Below are 20,343 nucleotides of genomic sequence, written 5' to 3'. Positions count from 1 at the left end.
TTAAGTAAACCTACACCAAAGCAAACAAGTGGTCGGCCATGCGCGATAGAGGGGAAGTACAACGTGACACATGTTGTCGCTGTTATAGTCCATTTCCTCAAATGGGGATATCATTCTACACTTCTTGAACGCCGTGACTATGGAATACAAAATAATGCCATGAAATGCTACTTTTGATGACCGTTAGATCTCAGATTCGTGAAGATGGATTATTTGCCCTCCTCAGCGTTCTGAGAATTTGCATTTGGAAATTAATTGTCATGAATATGGTAGATTAATCCTTGCTATCAGCAGGCAATGTTGAAAGGCCGCACGATGTCACATATGCGTCGGATGTACGCGATGATGTCGGGGGAGAGTACAACCCAGAAGTTGGCCAGAAAGATTACAAAAGACCTGTGATATGTGAGTAGACGTATCATGTTCCTTCTATACACATTTAACTAAGAGATGTGGACGCCATTGTACATGTACTTTACGAAGTATTGACCCACTAAATTAGTTTACTGTCTACTCGTCCTCAGGTGAGGAGCGGATCAATGCAAACAACGCCGTAGAATAATGCACCTCGAATATCTTCCACCAACAGAATCCATGTGGTGTAAAGGGGAACAATAACGATGTAAATCAGCCCGTAATTGGTGGTGCAATTAAAATCTATGATGACTCCTACTGGTTGCTAAATAGCTTCTAACAGTAGCACCCTCCGCTCACACAGGTTATTCAGTAAGGTCTTACTTACAAAACTGTAATGTTTTGAGCCAATGGTGGTACCAATCAAACAGATGAATATTAATTCAAGTTTTCCACAGTAAGATATCGTTTCCCGCAAAATATTAAAAATGTAATCTACTCGTTTCTTGCGTAGAAATGAACGGGTCATATTTTATGAAGTTATTTTTGTACATTTTAATACATATGTTTTCACTATATTTTTACCTATGTAGTAGATGTGCATCATTTTATCATTTCTAACAGTAAGTATAAAATATTGCCTTCACTAAATCTTTAGAATTAACTAATCAGAACATGAAGAATGAGGACTATTTTTTATGGATATACAACTCCTTTATTCTGTAAAGGCGACGTTTCGACATAGATTCTAATGTCGTTGTCAAGCAAATGAATCTATGTCGAAACATCGCCTATGAAAAATAGTCTTCATTCTTCATCTGCCCAACTTCTAGAATGCCAATCAAAGTAATCAGAACATGTCTCACAGTCTGTATGGTTCCAGGTCTTGCCATCTTGGTGCTTTGTGTCTGCTTCATTGTGTTCATGAGCAAGCCTTCATATGAATGTATGTAGCATTTACCATTTTATATCATTTATTATATTTAATAATGCTTAATTTGCTGACAAATATATAAAAAATAATGAATTAAACGATTGTAGCTCATTTCCACATATTGAAGAAGAAGATAAAATTTGTCACGAAGAAGTTTATTTAATAAAATATGAAGAATAATCATTAAATCGACGTCTATATGTCGTAAAATCAAGTTAGCAATGTTGAATAAGTGCCTCTCTATGGTGTTCTCATCGCTTCTGATCAAAGCATACATGTGTGAGATATACAATAGATTTGCAGTAAGACTTGACAAAATGTACTTCTTTTCTTACAGACGAATACATAGATTTGTCTCATCTTAGAAATATACCAGAAGAAATAGAACCAGGTAATAAAACTTCACATTTTTGGCAATGGCGCTCTTGCTTTTGTATGGTGATGATGTAAGTGATAAACCCATAACATGCATTCATACATACATACAAATACGTGTATAGCGCCAATATCCGTAATCCGCTCAAAGGCGCTCTGGCTCTAAGATGGTCTAGATATCACATAGAGTTCAAATGCTTCAGCAAAGAGACACGTCTTCAGATTTGATTTAAAAACAGCTAAATCTGGTTGTGTTCTGACGTGAGATGGAAGATTGTTCCAGAGATGAGGGCCAGTCGTCTCGAGTGACCTGTCACCATATGTTTTTGTCCTAGTCACAGGAATTGTCAAAAGACACTGGTCATTTGATCGGAGTGAACGTACAGGAGTATAACGGTGGAACAGATCACAGAGGTACTGAGGAGCTAGACCATGTAAACTTTTGAAAACAAGGAGTAGAGTTTTATATTTATGCGGTAGTGGACTGGAAGCCAATGAAGTGAGTGAAGAACGGGAGTAATGTGGTCTGATTTCTTTGACAGAGAGACCACTCTGGCTGCAGTATTCTGCACCTTCTGAAGCTTGTGTGTAGGATAATTTGGGAGGCCCACACGAATTTGGGATAACCACACGAATTCACTACTAAAAGCAGTCCAATGTCCGATAACAAGTATGACATATTTGAGCATGAGGTAATGAATCACAATGAAGTAGCGCTGACACCAGGTACCTCATGGGTCAGAAACACATGCAAAGGTACGTCAAAATTTGCTGTTCTTTTGAATGCTGTAATCTTGATCATCTTACTGTCAGAATTATCCCTATACGCACACCTGCACACACACACATACATGTACACGAAAGCACTCACACACACGATACTGTAATACCACTGTAATTTCGTTTGATTTCAGTTATATTCGACAATATCACCTTTCACAAGTTGTCTCATCTTGGAAATGTACAAGAAGAACGTCAAACAGGTAATGCACGTTTTTTCTGTATATACCTCCTTATCACAACTATACTTTACATGCTGTACCACTCTATTGTTTGTGCTCTATCACTATTGATTGTGCTGTATCGATATTGTTTGTACTGTATCACGATTGTTTGTGCTGTATCACCCTAGATTGTGCTGTATCGCTATTGTTTGTGCTCCATCACTATTGTTTGTGCTGTATCACTCTATTGTTTGTGCTGTATCACCATAGATTGTGCTGTATCGCTATTGTTTGTGATCTATCACTATTGTTTGCGCTGTATTACTCTATTGTTTGTGCTGTATCACCATTGATTGAGCTGTATCGATATTGTTTGTGCTGTATCACTATTGTCTGTGCTGTATCACTATTGTTTGTGTTGTATCAATCTATTGTTTGTGTTGTATCACTATTCTTTGTGCTGTATCAATCTATTGTTTGTGTTGTATCACTATTGTTTGTGATGTATCATTCTATTGTTAGTGCTGTACAACTATTCTTTGTGATGGATCACTATTGTTTGTACTGTACCACTATTGTTTGTGTTGTATCACTCTATTGTTTGTACTGTATCACTCTGTTGTTTATGTTGTACAACTATTATTTGTGCTGTATCACTATATTGTTTGTGCTGTATAACTCAATTCTTTGTGCTTTAACGCTCTATTCCTTCTGCTTGATAACTTTTGAGTGTGCTGTATCACTCTATTGTTCGTGCTGTATCACTATTGTTTCTGCTGTATCACTATTGTTTGTGTTGTATCAATGTATTGTTTGTGTTGTATCACTATTGTTTGTGATGTATCATTCTATTGTTAGTGCTGTACAACTATTCTTTGTGCTGTATCACTCTGCTGTTTGTGTTGTATCACTATTGTTTGTGATGTATCATTCTATTGTTAGTGCTGTACCACTATTCTTTGTGCTGTATCACTCTATTGTTTGTGCTGTATCACTCTGCTGTTTGTGTTGTACCACTATTGTTTCTGCTGTATCACTCTATTGTTTCTGCTTGATCAATCTATTGTTTGTGCTGGACCACTCTATTGTTTGTGCTGTACCACTATTGTTTGTGCTTTATCACCATTGTGTGTGCTGTGTCACTCTATTGTTTGTGCTGTATCACTCTTTTGTTTGTGCCTTATGACTCTATTGTTTGTGCTTTATCACTACTGAGTGTGCCGTATCACTCTATTGCTTGTGCTGTACCACTATTGTTTGTGATGTATCAGTATTGTTTGTGCTGTATCACTCTATTGTTTGTACTGTATCACTCCATTCTTTGTGCTTATCACTCTGTTGTTTGTGCTGTATCACTATTGTTTGTGTTGTATCACTCTATTGTTTGTGCTGTATCACTATATTGTTTGTGCTGCATCACCATTGATTGTGGTGTATCGATATTGTTTGTGCTGTATCACACTGTTGTTTGTGCTGTATCACTATTGGATGTGCTTAATCACTCTATTGTTTGTGCTGTACGACTCTGTTGTTTGTGCTTGATCACTCTTTTGTTTGTGCTGTATAAGTCTATTGTTTGTGAGGTGAGGTGAGGTGAAATTGGGTTTTACGTCGTGCTTAAGAATATTTCGCTCATATGACGACGTGCATGCGTGTGTATGTGTTTGTGCGGCTGCTTGTACTAGCCCAGACTGAAGCTGGTTTTATAGTGCTAGCCCACTGAGATACCATGCCGCAGTGAAGCATGAATACCCCACTTCAGACACATTATACTGACTCCGAGCCGACCAGTCCTTGTTGTACCCATTATTGCCGAGCGCCAGGCAGGGACCAACAAGTACCATATTTTAAGGTCTTTTGGTATGACGCGGTCGGGGATCGAACCCGCGACCTTCCGCTCTCCTGGCGGACGCTCTAACCACTACACAACGGAGGCGGTCCTCTATTGTTTGTGCTGTATCACTATTGTTTGTGCTGTATCACTCTTTTGGTTGTGCTGTATCACTATTGGGTGTGCTTTATCACTCTATTGTTTGTGCTGTACCCCCTCTTGTTTGTGCTGTATCACTCTATTGTTTGTGCTGTACGACTCTATTGTTTGTGCTTTATCACTCTTTTGTTTGTGCTGTATCACTCTATTATCTGTGCTCTACCACTTTGTTGCTTGTGTGACCCCACATGCAGTAGAGAGGTGTAACTTTAGCCGTGGATCTATACACCACAACGTGTCGAGTGGTAGACCACAACCAAGAGAGAAATGTAGGTTTAGCAGGAGAGTGGTACACCACAAGCAGTAGAGTGGTACACCACAAGCAGTAGAGTGGTGCAATACAAGCAGTAGAGTGGTACACCACAAGCAGTAGAGTGGTACAGCACAAGGACTAGAGCGGTGCACCACAAGCAGTAGTGTGGCACACCACAAGCAGTAGAGTGGTGCACCACAAACAGTAGAGAGGTATGGTACAAGCAGTAGAGTGGTGCACCACAAGCAGTGGAGTGGTACACAACAAGCAGTAGAGGGGCGCACCACAAACAGTAAAAGGGGTATGGCCAAAGCAGTAAAGTGGTACACCACAAGCATTAGAGTGGTATGGCACAGGTAGTAGAGTGGATTGCCACAAGCAGTAGAGTGGTACACCACAAGCAGTAGAGTAGTATGGCACAAGCAGTAGAGTGGTATGGCACAAGCAGTAGAGTGGTATGGCACAAGCAGTGAAGTGGTACACCACACGCAGTAGAGAAGTATGGCACAAGCAGTAGAGTGGTACACCAAAAGCAGTAGAGTGGTATGGCAAAGGCAGTAGAGTAGTATGGCACAAGCAGTAGAGTGGTATGGCACAAGCAGGAGAGTGGTACACCACAAGCAGTAGAGTGGTACACCACAAGCAGTAGAGTGGTACACCACAAGCAGTAGAGTGGTGCAATACAAGCAGTAGAGTGGTACACCACAAGCAGTAGAGTGGTACACCACAAGGACTAGAGCGGTGCACCACAAGCAGTAGTGTGGCACACCACAAGCAGTAGAGTGGTACACCACAAGCAGTGGAGTGGTACACCACTCGCTGTAGAGAGGTATGGCACAAGCAGTAGAGTAGTACACCACACAAGCAGTGGAGTGGTACACCACAAGCAGTAGAGTGGTATGGCACAAGCAGTGAAGTGGTACACCACACGCAGTAGAGAAGTATGACACAAGCAGTAGAGTGCTATGGCACAGGTAGTAGAGTGGTATGGCACATGCAGAGGAGTGGTACGCTAAAGGCATTAGAGTTGTGCACCAGAAGCAGTAGAGTGGTGTACCACAAGCAGTAGATTGGTACACCACAAGCAGTAGAGTGGTGCACCACAAACAGTAGAGAGGCATGGCCCAAGCAGTAGAGTACTATGGCACAAGCAGTAGAGTGGTATGCCACAAGCAGTAGAGTGGTATGGCACAAGCAGTGAAGTGGTACACCACACGCAGTAGAGAAGTGTGGCACAAGCGGTAGAGTGCTATACCACAGGCAGTAAAGATGTAGGGCCCAAGCAGTAGAGTGGTACACCAAAAGCAGTAGAGTGGTTTGGCAAAGGCAGTAGAGCGGTATGGTACAAGCAGTGGAGTGGTACACCAGAAGTAGTCTAGTGGTATGCCACAAGCAGTGGAGTGGTACACCACACGCAGTAGAGAAGAATGGCACAAGTAGTAGAGTGCTATGACACAGACAGTAGAGTGGTATGGCACAAGCAGAACAGTGGTACGCTAAAGGTAGTAGAGTGGTGCACCACAAGCAGTAGAGTGGTACACCACAAGCAGTAGAGTGGTACACCACAAGGAGTAGAGCGGTGCACCACAAGCAGGAGAGTGGTACACTACAAGCAATAGAGTGGTACACCACAAGCAGTAGAGTGGTGCACCACAAGCAGTAGAGGGGTACACCAGAAGCAGTAGAGTGGTGCACCACAAACAGTAGAGCGGTATGACCCAAGCAGTAAAGTGGTACACCACAAGCAGTAAAGTGATATGGCACAAACAGTAGAATGGTATGGCACAAGCAGTAGATTGGTACACCACTAGCTGTAGAGCGGTATGGCACAAGCAGTAGAGTGGTAAACCACAACTAGTGGAGTGGTATGCCGCAAGCAGGGGAGTGGTATGGTAAAAGCAGTTGAGAGGTATGGCACAAGCAGTGGAGTGGTATGGCACAAGCAGTGGAGTTTTATTGCACAATGCGTAGAACGGTATGGCACAAGCAGTAGAGTGGAATGGCCCACGTAGTAAAGTGGTACAGCACAAGCAGTAGACTGGTATGTCACAAGCATTAGAGTGCTACACCACAAGCAGTAGAGTGGTATGGCCCAAGCAGTAGAGTGGTACACCACAAGCAGTAGAGTGGTACACTACAAGCAGTAGAGTGGTACACCACTAGCAGTAGTGTGGTATGGCACAAGCAGTAGAATTTTATGACACAAGCGGAGCGGCGAACCACTAGCAGTAGTGTGGTATGACACAAGCAGTAGTGTGGAATGGTACAAGCAGTAGAGTGGTACACCACAAGCAGTAGAGTGGTACACCACAAGCAGTAGAATTGTATGACACAAGCAGTAGAGCGGCACACCACTAGCAGTAGCGTGGTATGGCATAAGCAGTGGAGTGGTGTGCCACAAGCTGTAGAGTGGTACACCACAAGCAGAAGAGTGGTACACCACAAGCAGTTGAGTGGTACACCACAAGCAGTATAGTGGTAAACCCAAGAATGGTATGACACAAGCAGTAGAGTGGTACACGACCAGCAATAGTGTGGTATGGCACAAGCAGTAGAGTGGTATGGCACAAGCTGTAGAGCGGTATGGAACAAGCAGTAGAGTGGTATGGCACAAGCAGTAGAGTGGTATGGCACAAGCAGTAGAATGGTATAGCACAAGCAGTAGAGTGGTATGGCACAAGAAGTAGAGCGGTACACCAGAATCAGTAGAGTTGTACACCACAAGCAGTGGAGTGGTATGGCACAAGTAGTAGATTGGTACACTACAAGCAGTAGAGCGGTATGGCACAAGCCGTAGAGCGGTATGGAACAAGCAGTGGAGTGGTATGGCACAAGTAGTAGAGTGGTACACTACAAGCAGTAGAGTGGTACACCACAAGCTGTAGTGTGGTATGACACAAGCAGTAGAGTGGTACACTACAAGCAGTAGAGTGGTACACCACAACCTGTAGTGTGGTATGACACAAGCAGTAGAGTGGTACACCACTAGCAGTAGTGTGGTATGGCACAAGCAGTGGAGTGGTATGGTACAAGCCGTAGAGTGGTATGGAACAAGCAGTGGAGTGGTATGGCACAAGTAGTAGAGTGGTACACTACAAGCAGTAGAGTGGTACACCACAAGCAGTAGTGTGGTATGACACAAGCAGTAGAGAGGTATGGTACAAGCAGTATAGGGCAGGAAACAAACCCATTTTGGGGGTGTTATTAGATCAAATTGAGAGGTATACATGATCTATATATCAAATTAAAGCTGAAGAGCTATAGAATAATATTTGACATGATGTGGAAAAATTCGCGTGGACACTTTCTGGTAAAACCTGATTTTGGGTCAAAAACACTAAAAATCATAATTTCCAAATATCTTGATTAATTTTCAAACTATTGACCCCATTCAAACAAATTCACCATCAAATGAAAGGTTGTTCTCTGTACAATAGAAAAATAATAGTGATTGCAATATTTAGACATAAAAGTTTCGTTGCATGATTGAAAATTTGGGTAAAAAATGTAATTTTCGGTCCTCCTTTTTTTGTCAGGTATGATACAGTAGAATAATAATAAATCTAATTGGTATAATTTCAAAATTATCTTTTAATCACTCATCACTATCATCATTACAGGTAAAGATACATTAATATCTCTAAGATAGAACATTGTTAAAGATACTGAAATATAAGTGTAATGTCTTGTGTTAAAGGTTATTGTAATAACTAACAACTTGGAAAAGGAATATGATTATTACACAGGTCATTCTTCATTGTCACTGGTTATCTTCACCAAGATCATTCATGGTGTTAGTGCAATTCTGTCCACGCTTGCAAGGACACAGTTCAATACAGATTGCTCTGTCTAGAAATGCACCACACTGAGGAGCATGGGGACTTGCAACAGGTGCAAACAAGGCAGTCAAGAACTTCCAAAGCAGTTTGATGTTCAAACAATGTGGGGTTGAGCAATCCATTCACCCTAGTCCAGGCAAAATCTTCAAGGTTACCAAACTCTGGTTTACCACAATGAGAACTTGTCCAGATGCTAGTTTGCCGCATCACACGCTTAACGTGCTGTCGAAAGCTGTCTTCGCATGAGGGAACTTGGGCAAGCTCAATGTCTCTTAGTCGACATAGTTGAAATCTCATGTCATTCAAAGAGTGACGTGGTTTAACCTTCTTCCTGGGGTCATGAAAGGCTGACGTTAGATTGCCTGCAGACCTCCTCTGCTGCATCAAGGTTTCCTGAAGATAAGACTTGATGACTTGAAAAAGATCTTTGTCTTTCATCTTTGTCTTTGTCTTCTTGCCAACATGAAAATAATGCTGATGACGTATCTCAGCCAGTAAAGGCAAAGCAAATGACATTGATGATCCAAGAAGATGGCAGATGTTATGGACAGGATTGAACCGGTGCTTGTCCGTGACTTCAGAAGACACTCCAGTTTTCACGGACATGCTCCATTTGTGGACAATAGCAGATATATAGTATGACAACATCTGTATCAGGGGACTTGATGATGATACTTCCTTGGGTATGCCTCTCTTCAAACTCACCATTGCAGTACATGGCGTTGAAGAGCATGCATGTATCAACTTCTTCTTGAGAACTTTCAAGTGCATCAATGCAAGCATCACCAGTTGGAGGGATCAACTTGGTCACCATTCCATCTTCATATCTTCCTGAGAGATACAATCCTCCTTGTGGTTCTGTTGACACTGTAGCAACTTGGACTTTGGTACACAAAACGTTAACTGTGACATGTTCTCAGATACACCAAGAAACTTGTTCCACTGTGGAATCTGTCTGCCTGATGACACTTGATACTTCTTGCCGGTGTTGAGGTCAGCTCTTCAGGAACGTTCTGCAGACTTAGTGGAGTTGCGATTGTCATACTGGTCGAACATATCTATGACAGTATCAGCCCTTGTGAAACACTGCTTCATATTTTGCATAAAACTGTCACCAACACTATCAAACGCGGAGGGAATGGCAGGTTTCATACTTATCAATATTGCCATTGTATCGCGAATGTTTACTCTTTTGGACTTGGTCCCTTTAAGTCCATTTCTCTTTGAAGTTAACCTGAAATAAGGAAAGTTTCATCATTAAATCTTCTTACATTTTTTAACAGTAGAACATATTTCATAAAGAGAGTGGGTGGTGGGGTAGTACAGTGGTTAAGGCGTTCGCTCATCATGCTGAAGACCCTGGTTCGATTCCCCACATGGGTACAATGTGTGAAGTCCATTTCGCCGTGATAGTCCGCCGTGATAGTGCTGAAATGTTGCTAAAAGCGGTGTAAAACTAAACTCACTCATAAAGAGAATTCCTTTCTTAAACATGAAAGGTCATTATGATTTGGGTTAAGAGCAACATTTAAAGTAAATACATCTTACAAATAAAGGTAGGATTTTATCAATACATAAGTCAATGTATGTGTAACTTCTGTGATACTATATATAGATATATATATATCTAAAAGGCTCATGAGAGAGTGATCTTTTTTGGACTTGTCCAAACTTCACTGGCTTTGGCTCCATTGCTTAAGTTTTTCAGAAATATACCTGAATGAAAAAAGATTAAACATGAAATCTTCAAAGATTTAAAATATATCATTGTTTCAGGGAGGAAAACATTTCATGAAAAGAAATGCCCTTCTTAAACACAAAATTTCATTTTGACACAACCAAATAAGAGCTTTTTAATATGTTTAATATTCATTATAAAAAAAAAGTTATAGAATATATGTGAGTGCATGCGAAACTACTGTGAAATACATACATACCTAAAAGGTACGTAAAAGTGTTCAATTTTGGACTTGACCTATCTTGACAGAATTGGGCACTTATGTATCTGTATAAGTTTAAGTTTAATCATTAAATTTGTTTACATTCGTATTGTATCAATAAAAACAAGAGAAAAACTATTTCAAAAAGGGAAATGTCTTTTTAAAAAATACAAGCTTGCATTATGATGCTACATGAAAATGATAGCAATTTTTTTTTTAATATGTACATTGTATTTAAAAAAATCAAGATATTATTAATAAATAAAAGAATGTATGTGAAACTATTAAAGGTAAAAGTTTAACAAATAAAGAAATCTAATGTGCAGTTTTGAAAAAAACCTTTGCAATCAATTTTCTTGTTATATTTTACCCCCAAAAATAAAATAAACATTAAAAGGTATTTTAGTGAAAATAATTTTGGACAGCATGCACATATTGAATTATATCTTTGTTTATAAATATAATTCAATCTAATAAATATTTTGGAAGAAACTGTCCTGTCAAATTATAAGGTAGTGTTTATATTTTGGTGGAAAAAAAAATACATATATAAAAACATTATGTTTGGGGAAATTATATACGTTAAGACAGAAATTATTTCATTTCTACATTTTTATAATCAACATATCTTCTTTAAAAATCACTTCAAAACATATTTATTTGCTAAAATTGGGGTGTTTTTTTAGTTTAGGATCACAATCGGGTAATATTAAGTTGTAGGGAAATATTGCTTACACTGACAAGGCATTTTATACAGGGTGGCCCTCTCAGGGTTTCAGAATGTTATCTGTACATTTTTTCAAAACTTCTTTGAAAAGAATCATCAAAAACCTAATAAAATCATAATTTTATAATATCTGAAATATAATTGGACCAATAATAGAAAGATGCAGCATAAGATTCTCTGAATAGGATTTGATGAATATTTTCATCCTTAAAATGGCCTCTCAAGGAGTTTCATCAGTTACAACTTAAGAGTTAGTTATCTTGAAATCTGTCGATGAAACAGTTGACTTTAAACATGTAAAATGCCATGAAAATATCTTAGAATATCAGGTACAATAACAAATTACCTATTTGAAATGCATTTCAAAATTTTATCATCAAACAAAATGTACACAATTAGAAAACAACTTACCTCAATAATGATATTGAAGAAATCTGAAGACTTGTCAATGCTTCGAATGAAAATCTTTGGAAAAAGATCTAACAAGCTGTCAAGTTCCAAATGTCAACACTGCTAGGACAGAAAGTGGTCTCAGCAGACTGCAGGAAGTACTGGTAGTACTGTTTTCTTGATGACTCATTTTACGGCAGAGTTTCTCTACAGACTTTATTGGTTTGACATAAAAACGTTTTTATAAGAAAATGTCCACATAAATTTCGCTACATCATTTTTTTTCTTAAAGCTCAGATCATAAGCTTTCATTTCATGTATAGATTGTGTATACCTCTCTCAGATATCAAAAACAAATGGTTTTTGAAGGAATATCAGGTTTGTGTCCTGCCCTTGTAGAGTGGTACACCACAAGCAGATGAGTGGTACACCACAAGCAGTAGAGTGGTACACCACAAGCAGTAGTATGGTATGGCACAAGCAGTAGTGTGGAATGGTACAAGCAGTAGAGTGGTGCACCACAGCCAGTAGAGTGGTATGACACAAGCAGTAGAGTGGAATGGTACAAGCAGTAGAGTGGTACACCACAAGCAGTAGAGTGGTATGACACAAGCAGTGGAGTGGTACACCACTAGCAGTAGTGTGGTATGGCACAAGCAGTAGTGTGGAATGGTACAAGCAGTAGAGTGGTACACCACAAGCAGTAGAGTGGTATGACACAAGCAGTAGAGTGGTACACCGCAAGCAGTTGAGTGGTACACCATAAGCGGTAGAATGGTATGACACAAGCAGTGGAGTGGTACACGACTAGCAGTAGGGTGGTATGGCACAAGCAGTAGAATGGTATGGCACAAGCAGTAGAGTGGTATGGCACAAGCAGTAGAGGGGTAAACCACAACCAGTAGAGAGGTATGGCACAGGCAGTGGAGTGGTATGGCACGAGCAGTAGATTGGTACGCCACAACCAGTAGAGCGGTATGCACAAGCAGTGAAGTGGTATAGTAGGAGTTTTCGACAAAGTGTTTTATTAAACATGAAGAATCAGCTCTTACCTTTTGACTTGTCAGACTTTACGAGTAAAGCCCAATCAGACCGACAGACAACTATCTGCAGTCATGTGAATAATTAGTGTGACGTCATTACATTTCAGCTATGGCTGTTAGCTTCAACGACTTGCTGAAAGAGTACTCAAGGAAAGTTAGAGGTATGTAAACGTTTGCTTCACACCAAGCAGGTGGTCGGATGTAATGGGACATCTATGTGGTGCCGTACGTGCAAAGTAGCCCGCATCAAACTCGAGAGACGAAGGTTAATGTCATGCTCCCTCTCCAACCCTCTGTGTGTGTGTGCGTGCGTGCGAGTGTGCGCGTGTGTGCATGTGCGTGTGTGTGTGTGTGTGTGTGTGTTTAGAGATAGGGGTGGGGATTGGGAGGGATTATAACACCTTTCCTTGTTGTTTCTTGGTGTTGTATCAACTTAGTTTCCACTTGGGAATCAACAACGGAAATAAAGGAACAATCGGTCAATAATAATGCTTATAATGATCAAATCATTAAATAAAGGTTAGTTATATGATAAACATGGAGACATTATATGATCAATGAGGTATGTTATATATAATTGTACTTACACTTGTGTTTTCGTGATCTAACAGATCTTCAACATGCGGGACAATGGATGTACAATCAAGTGAATCCATGTGAAGAGGAATCATACCCTGGTCAGACAAGTTTTCATTTTATGCATCGAAACATATTCCAAATTGCATAGAGGACAAAATAGTGATGAAAGTTATAAGAGTGGATGACAAATGTGTCAGTAAAATTGTAAGTGCTGTGGCCAAGAAGAAGCTCTCTGTTTGTTTGTTGTTTTACGCCGCACTCAGCAATATTCCAGCTATATGGTTGCGGTCTGTAAATAATCGAGTCTGGACCAGATAATCCAGTGATCAGCATCATGAGCATTGATCTACGTAAGTAGGATATGGTGAACTGTGTCATACAAGTCTGACTTCCCGATCTCGTTAGTCTCCTCTTGGGACAAGCATGGGTTGCTGAAAACCAATTCTAACCTGGATGTTCACGGGCAAGGAGATACGGAAACGCCACCATCAAAGGCAACATGGCGTTTCAGTGAATTCTTCTGAATGGCGTCCTTATAACTTGTGGAGCGACATGTGGTGAACTTGGTAGCCATCAAACTGTATTGTCTGGTTCCTTTCAGGGAGGGCCTGTGTTGAACCAAGCTGCCCAGCACCCCAGTCCACAACACTGGAAGAAAACCTGAGAAGTGTCCTGTCTACTATGTCGGAACGAAATCTCCAGGATCTGGACCTAATAATGGGACTGTTCCCAGAGCCCCCTACCGGCAAAAGAACAATGTTTGTCACAGCAACATCCAGCAACCACTTCTACGAGTCCCAGGCCCTGATCCGGAACCTCCACAGGAATGTCTTCCCTCTGATTAATAACTACACATTTGTGCTCTATGATCTGGGACTGACGGCAGCTGAACGAAAGCAGGTGAAACCAATAATATTGTCTCCAATAGATATATCTGTAACATTTATTTTATGTATGATGATCAGCGTTCACCCATCACGCCGAAGACTCAGGTTCGATTCCCCACATGGGTACACAGTGTGAAGCTCATTCCTGTGTCCCCTTGATATTACTGGAATATTGCCGCAAAACTAAAATTCACTCACTCACAAAAAGGAAATACATACACACACACACACACACACACACACACACACACACACACACACACACACACACATACATACATACATACATACATACATACATACAAAATGAACATAATACTAAGCAATTATTCAATGAACATAATACAAAACAATTACAAAATGAAGATAATAGAAATCAATGACATCAAATAACAATAATTCTTCAAAGCACAAAATGCAGTTAGCAACCAGTATGAATCATCTTCACGTGATAACAATACTTTGGATATTATTAATTATCAGTATACATGTTTACTGTTTACATTTACTCAGTTGAGTTGCCTCTGCATGTGTTTGTGATATTGTCATGAATATATTCGTATAATGAATACGGAATGGTACCACAGAACACATCTTTTCTGACGATTATAGAAATATTTTTGTCTCCTTTATTCACAGATGGAGAAACATTGTCGTTGTGAAGTTCGGAGATTTCCGTTGGAGTTCATGCCTTCAAGGTTGCACAATCTCAAATGCTACACATGGAAACCGATTATTATACAGGTGAGCTATGTTCTGTTGCCGTACATTAACATGTGCATTTTCAGGAGAAAATATAAAATTCATTGAATATTATCCAGTATAAGATGTATATAGACTTTAGGCAAACAGTTTTAAGCAACATATCAGCGCATATACATCAGTATGTAACCTTGTCTGTGCATGCAGTTCGGAGATAAACCCGTGAATATACTGTAGAGTATACCTGTAAACACAACGGCGGTAAACTGAACGAAGAACTGAACACAGAGATTAACTGTTTTCAGGTTATCATGACAAATCTGAACTGTTTGGTGTCAGCAGGGATGATGAGTGAGAGAGGATGACACCAGACAATTACACTAAGTACATGTGCAAGCTTGTTTTGACCATTAATGTATTATAAATTACACAGTTTCAATCTCGGTGTTTTCCTTGATTTTTCACAGTATTCCCCCGAACGTACACTTATATGTATTTAGAGTCAATTACTTCCTGCCTAAAATAAATGACCATACATATTTTTTGTGATTGTAAGTGCCCCATTCTTTCTCCTCACGCTGAAGACCTGGGTTCGATTCCCCATATGGGTACAAGGTGTGGAGTCCATTTCTGGTGTCTCCCGCTGTGATATTGCTGGAATATATCTAAAAGCGGCGTAAAATCATACTCACTCACTCTTCATATCGTAGTTGTTTCTACGATGGGGTTCTATCGATCAGACTGTTTTTACGAAGATTTCAAAGATTGTCATTTGATACTTGCTCTGTGTTTTTTTGGCCAGGGTTAGTGTCTTCAAAGCCTACATCAAGTTTTCAAAACGTTTTATGGTGGACATGTGTTTTGTATTTCCTTAGTTTGGGGCATCAGTGACCGAAATAGTGTATGATGCAATTCTCATTTTCGACTTGTACCATATATCAACAACAGCTCAGATACATTTTCTCCCTCTGTTGTTGTAGGCTAACCTACATAAGGCAGACATACTGGTGTGGATGGACGCGTCTGTAACATCTTAGGCTAGGTATTATATCTAGGTTTTGTACTTTCAGGCTAACCTACTTAAGACAGACATACTGGTGTGGATGGACGCGTCTGTAACATCTTAGTATAGGTTTGCATCTGGTTGTTGTACTTTCAGGTTAACCTACATAAGGCAGACATACTGGTGTGGATGGACGCGTCTGTAACAGCTTAGTATAGGTTTGCATCTAGTTGTTGTATTTTCAGGCTAACCTACATAAGGCAGACATACTGGTGTGGATGGACGCATCTGTGAGGTTCTCCAACAGTATCATCAAATCCCTGCTAGATGATGCAGAGAGACGAGGCATGGTCTTAGCCTCAGGTACAAACTCTGTGGCACAGCATACTCTACAGGTTACAATGAACTACATGAAGGAAGACGTCTGCACCCTAGCTCCAGTGTTAGAGCATGAAGCAACATTCATCATGTTTCACAACGAGCAGTTGGTACAAGAGGCCGTTGTGAAACCATGGGCAGCTTGTGCCATGAGTGCTAAGTGCATGTGTCCTCGGGATCCAGAACAAGACAGCTTCTGTGAGGTGAACATCCACAAATACAAGAAATGTCATCGATTTGACCAATCAGGAATAAACATCATCCTCGCCAAACTTTTTCGGGACCACACAAGTAGTTTTATTTCGCCATACTATTACTATGTCAGTTTACAGCGTGATGATTCTTATCTTTATTTTGATGAACTGGAGAAATGGCATGCAGCGCGGGCTAGTCGTCTCCCTTGACAATAGATCTGTTGTACTGTCTTCTTAGGACCAGCTTTGCTTAGGGTTTGGTGTATAGAAATATTCCAAGTATTCAGAGTATTCTGAGACATTCGGAGTATTCTGAGACTTTCTGAGTCATTCTGTACATTCTTAGTATTGTGAGACATATGTAGAATAAAGACATCTTGGTACTTCGGAACATTTCAGAACCGAATGTTATTAACAAAAGGAACCCCGAAAAGGATGAAACCTGTGGCATTGCTCTGGAATGAGTAAATTCACCTATCAGAGAACTTTCATTTCGAAACCTGTGTGTCGAATGTCTTTGGTTCCGCCTGAAAAAAAGGTTTCGACTTGCCAATTACCAAGACTCAATAGATGCCGCCTAACAACCTCGATAATCTGCAGGGTATACGTTACAATCACTCTCCACTATACCTTGGATGCATCCACGGCTTGGCCCGATGATTATGTTACAGAAATCTAACCCACTCAGCCAACGCCTTCTCCACAAAGCGTAAGTCGGACATCTGGTAGTCCAGATCACTAGAAACAATAAAAGGAATGTAAAAGTTGTCTGTTGTTATACTGTTTTATACATTTGCTTTTACGAAAATGTCAAAGGTCCAACGCACAGCGCTAGGTGGGAGAATGTATAAAGATAACAATATAATTACGAAGCCAATTAGATAGGATTAATATACAAAGATAACAATGTTAGCATGAAGCCATTAAGATAAACGGTAAGGTAATGTAACACGGCGGTGATTATAGAACAATGGAGTATACACTGGGAAGGTAAATGCCTTTGTCTCGGTTAATGGCTGGCTTCTTTCTCTGGATCTCGATGTTTTCTTGACGTTAACTCTTTGTACAGTGGTTGATGCTGGTATGTAGAATCTGGCTTGTTTTCAGGAAATATTTGAACACAACCCCCACACTTGGCTTTGTCACTACAATATATTGGTATCTTTGTACATTAATCCTATCTAATTTGCTTCGTAATTATATTGTTATCTTTGCACATTCTCCCACCTTGTTTTATCTCTATATATTCACTCTGTACACTGACTCGGCAATCACCTGATGAAAGAGCAAACATTAGCTCTGAAACGTCGTATAAAGAATAAAAAGAAGTTGTTGTCCATAAAATCGTGTCATGAATGAATGAATGAATGAAGCACGAGTCAGCACGGCTGTACGCGTGCCTCTGTTGATAATAAAGCATCCTGTACAAAGTAAATATTTCCAAGACGCTTGAATGTAGTCCAGTGAATAACTTTGGAATGCGGTGGAGGTGTAGTATGTGTAGTATGTGTCATTAAGAACAGTGACCCATAAAGATTCGGGTTAGAATTGGCTTTCAGCAATCCATGCTTGTCGTAAAAGGCGACTAACGGGATCGGGTGATCAGGCTTGCTGACTTTGTTGACATGTCATCGCATCCCAATTGTGTAGATCGATGATCATGCTGTTGATCACAAACATATCACACAGCTGGAATATTGCTGAGTGTGGCGACAAACAAAAAAAACTGTGAAGAATGAAAGCATATTCTGAGATCTCACAGATCTCACCGGTTGTACAAACCTCGTAATTCTACTTTTTTATTCAATAATGAGCCACCCTAATTAGGTTGTGAGATACCAATAAAAGCATAAAATAACATTGATAACATGAAAAAAGCACTCCAAAACACACACGCACCGACGCGCACGCACACACACACATACCAGCCATACAGACAATATTAACATCGTTGGTGCACACATTCATATGCAAATACATGTTTGATACCTGTGATACCATAAACACTGAAGTAATATATAAACGAAAACACACCTGGAATAGAGCACACATTCGTGTACTGAAATGTTAACCATGAACATATTTGATACCTGTGATACCATAAACACTGAAGTAATATATAAACAATAACAAACCTGGAATAGAGCACACATTCGTGTACTGAAATGTTAACCATGAACATATTTGATACCTGTGATACCATAAACACTGAAGTAATATATAAACAATAACACACCTGGAATAGAACACATATTCGTGTACTGTAATGGTAACCGTGTACATATTTTGTATGGTAATATAAGTATCGAATATCTGGTATCCCCCGCCGTGGTATTGCTCAAAGCTGCGTAAAACTTAACTCACTCACTCTTACATCATCCCTCCATTTCTGTCATCCCTTCTTCTACTCTAAGGAAAGCAAGCTGTTTTGATGTAAGAGTATGAATCAGAATGAATAAAATGAATCGTCAAAACCACTGTAACAGTTTCATTGCATTGCCTTTATGCCCCAGAGCAGTCCAATTCCCTGTAAAAGGTTCTGGTATTTCAAGAGAAATTAAACCAAGTTACATGAGTCATGTTTCCTAGTGAACCTGAGTAATGAACTGATAGTAGACTCCACTGGAGTCGGCTCCAGGTCGAGACCATAGCTGCAACTCCAGCATCGAGCTCACCATGTCGGCTTTTTGTGCGTTGAACACATGCATCATGACTGCCCTCTTGATCTCCTCTTGGCTTGCACAATGAAACATCCCATTTGATTGTGGGAGGACTGGGTACAGTAACGTTTTATTCTTTACATGGAAGGTCTGCAAAGAATGCATGGCGTAGAAGAGTACTCAAGAGAGAAAACATCACTGGCTGTGGAATAATGACCTGTGAATACGTCAGGGGCGACATACAGAGGGTACACAAGCCGGTAGTCATGTAGTAGGTGTAGGAGATGGTTGCCAGGTTACTAAATGGAAAGGTCAAACGAGCAAGTGCCGCGTCAGCAATCTTGCAGGTGGGTTTATGATGAGCTCGGGCCACCAGCAGGACGTTGCTGGGTTTGATGTCTCTGTGGATGATCCTTTGTCTGTGGAGATGGTGAATAATCCGTGCCATGTCCAGCATGAAATAATTTAACGTTCCCTCTCCTGGCCTGTTTTTTTATGACATAGTCATTCAATGTTCAAGGTTACAGTACTCCATTTGAATATTAATCTCAACACCAATCCACGCTGTAATCACTTTTTTACGATATTAGGGTGATCAGCGCACATCGTCAGTGTCCGTAATTCTCCTCGAGACGTTTACCATCCAGGTGGGGACACCTCCTTTAGTTTCTTCCAGAGCATATACATGACCATCGATCGTCAACTTGTACACAGCACCAAACTGACCTTCTCAAAGTTTTCCATAAATTATATGACCTGCGTTGAATTCTCCGTCGCCATATTGAATTGCAGCTAGTCAACACGGACGTTGTCTATTCACACCAGCAGATTGAGAGTCGTGTGTTTATTAGGTCATTGCATTATAGGTCACCTTACAAATTTAATTCAATGTTGATCGAAAGCTGGTAGCTATTTCTCAGCTTTGAACGCTACAAGTTCACGTTACAGTGGATGTCACTCAATACCCATCATGAAAGTAGCAGTTCAGGAGGGCACTATGCATGTCTTACTGGGATAGCTGTAGCTCTCTCGTCGACATACTACCAGCGCATAAATTGTAAATAGACAGGTGTAAATATAGACTGGCTGGTGAGGTCAAATATAGGTTGAGTGGCTTATCTTGTGCCTTGAAGTGCTGGGCTCGAGCACAT

General features: G+C 40.3%; 1 protein-coding gene and 1 long non-coding RNA gene across 2 annotated transcripts; one reads left to right on the top strand and one right to left on the bottom strand.

Moving 5' to 3' along the window:
- The first annotated feature begins 279 nt into the window (after window positions 1-279).
- Window positions 280-17,217, top strand: LOC124266821. The gene is made up of 10 exons (XM_046701621.1): window positions 280-405; window positions 1,238-1,300; window positions 1,626-1,679; window positions 2,578-2,646; window positions 12,897-12,950; window positions 13,401-13,466; window positions 13,970-14,268; window positions 14,895-14,999; window positions 16,206-16,734; window positions 16,776-17,217. The coding sequence occupies exons 2-10, from the start codon at window positions 1,279-1,281 to the stop codon at window positions 16,784-16,786; spliced, it is 1,209 nt and encodes a 402-aa protein (XP_046557577.1). The 5' UTR covers window positions 280-405; window positions 1,238-1,278; the 3' UTR covers window positions 16,787-17,217.
- Window positions 17,218-18,292: 1,075 nt separating this feature from the next.
- LOC124266822 lies at window positions 18,293-19,367 on the bottom strand. Its single transcript, XR_006895864.1, has 2 exons — window positions 18,623-19,367; window positions 18,293-18,521 (listed from the first exon to the last, which is right to left on the bottom strand). It is a non-coding gene; the product is annotated as an uncharacterized LOC124266822 (long non-coding RNA).
- Between the last annotated feature and the right edge of the window lie 976 nt (window positions 19,368-20,343).

Source organism: Haliotis rubra, unplaced genomic scaffold (genome assembly GCF_003918875.1).
Source record: "Haliotis rubra isolate DU_JTF1 unplaced genomic scaffold, ASM391887v1 Scf1280, whole genome shotgun sequence".
In the NCBI taxonomy this organism is placed as follows: domain Eukaryota; kingdom Metazoa; phylum Mollusca; class Gastropoda; order Lepetellida; family Haliotidae; genus Haliotis; species Haliotis rubra.
This window is presented reverse-complemented; position numbering and strand designations above follow the sequence as displayed.

Excerpts from the sequence above, each read along its gene's own strand:
- LOC124266821 (XM_046701621.1), top strand. The coding sequence starts at position 1,279 with ATGAGCAAGCCTTCATATGAAT. Across the intron at positions 12,951-13,400 it reads GTACTCAAGGAAAGTTAGAG|ATCTTCAACATGCGGGACAA; the intron begins GTATGTAAACGT and ends GTGATCTAACAG. Across the intron at positions 13,467-13,969 it reads TGAAGAGGAATCATACCCTG|GGAGGGCCTGTGTTGAACCA; the intron begins GTCAGACAAGTT and ends GGTTCCTTTCAG.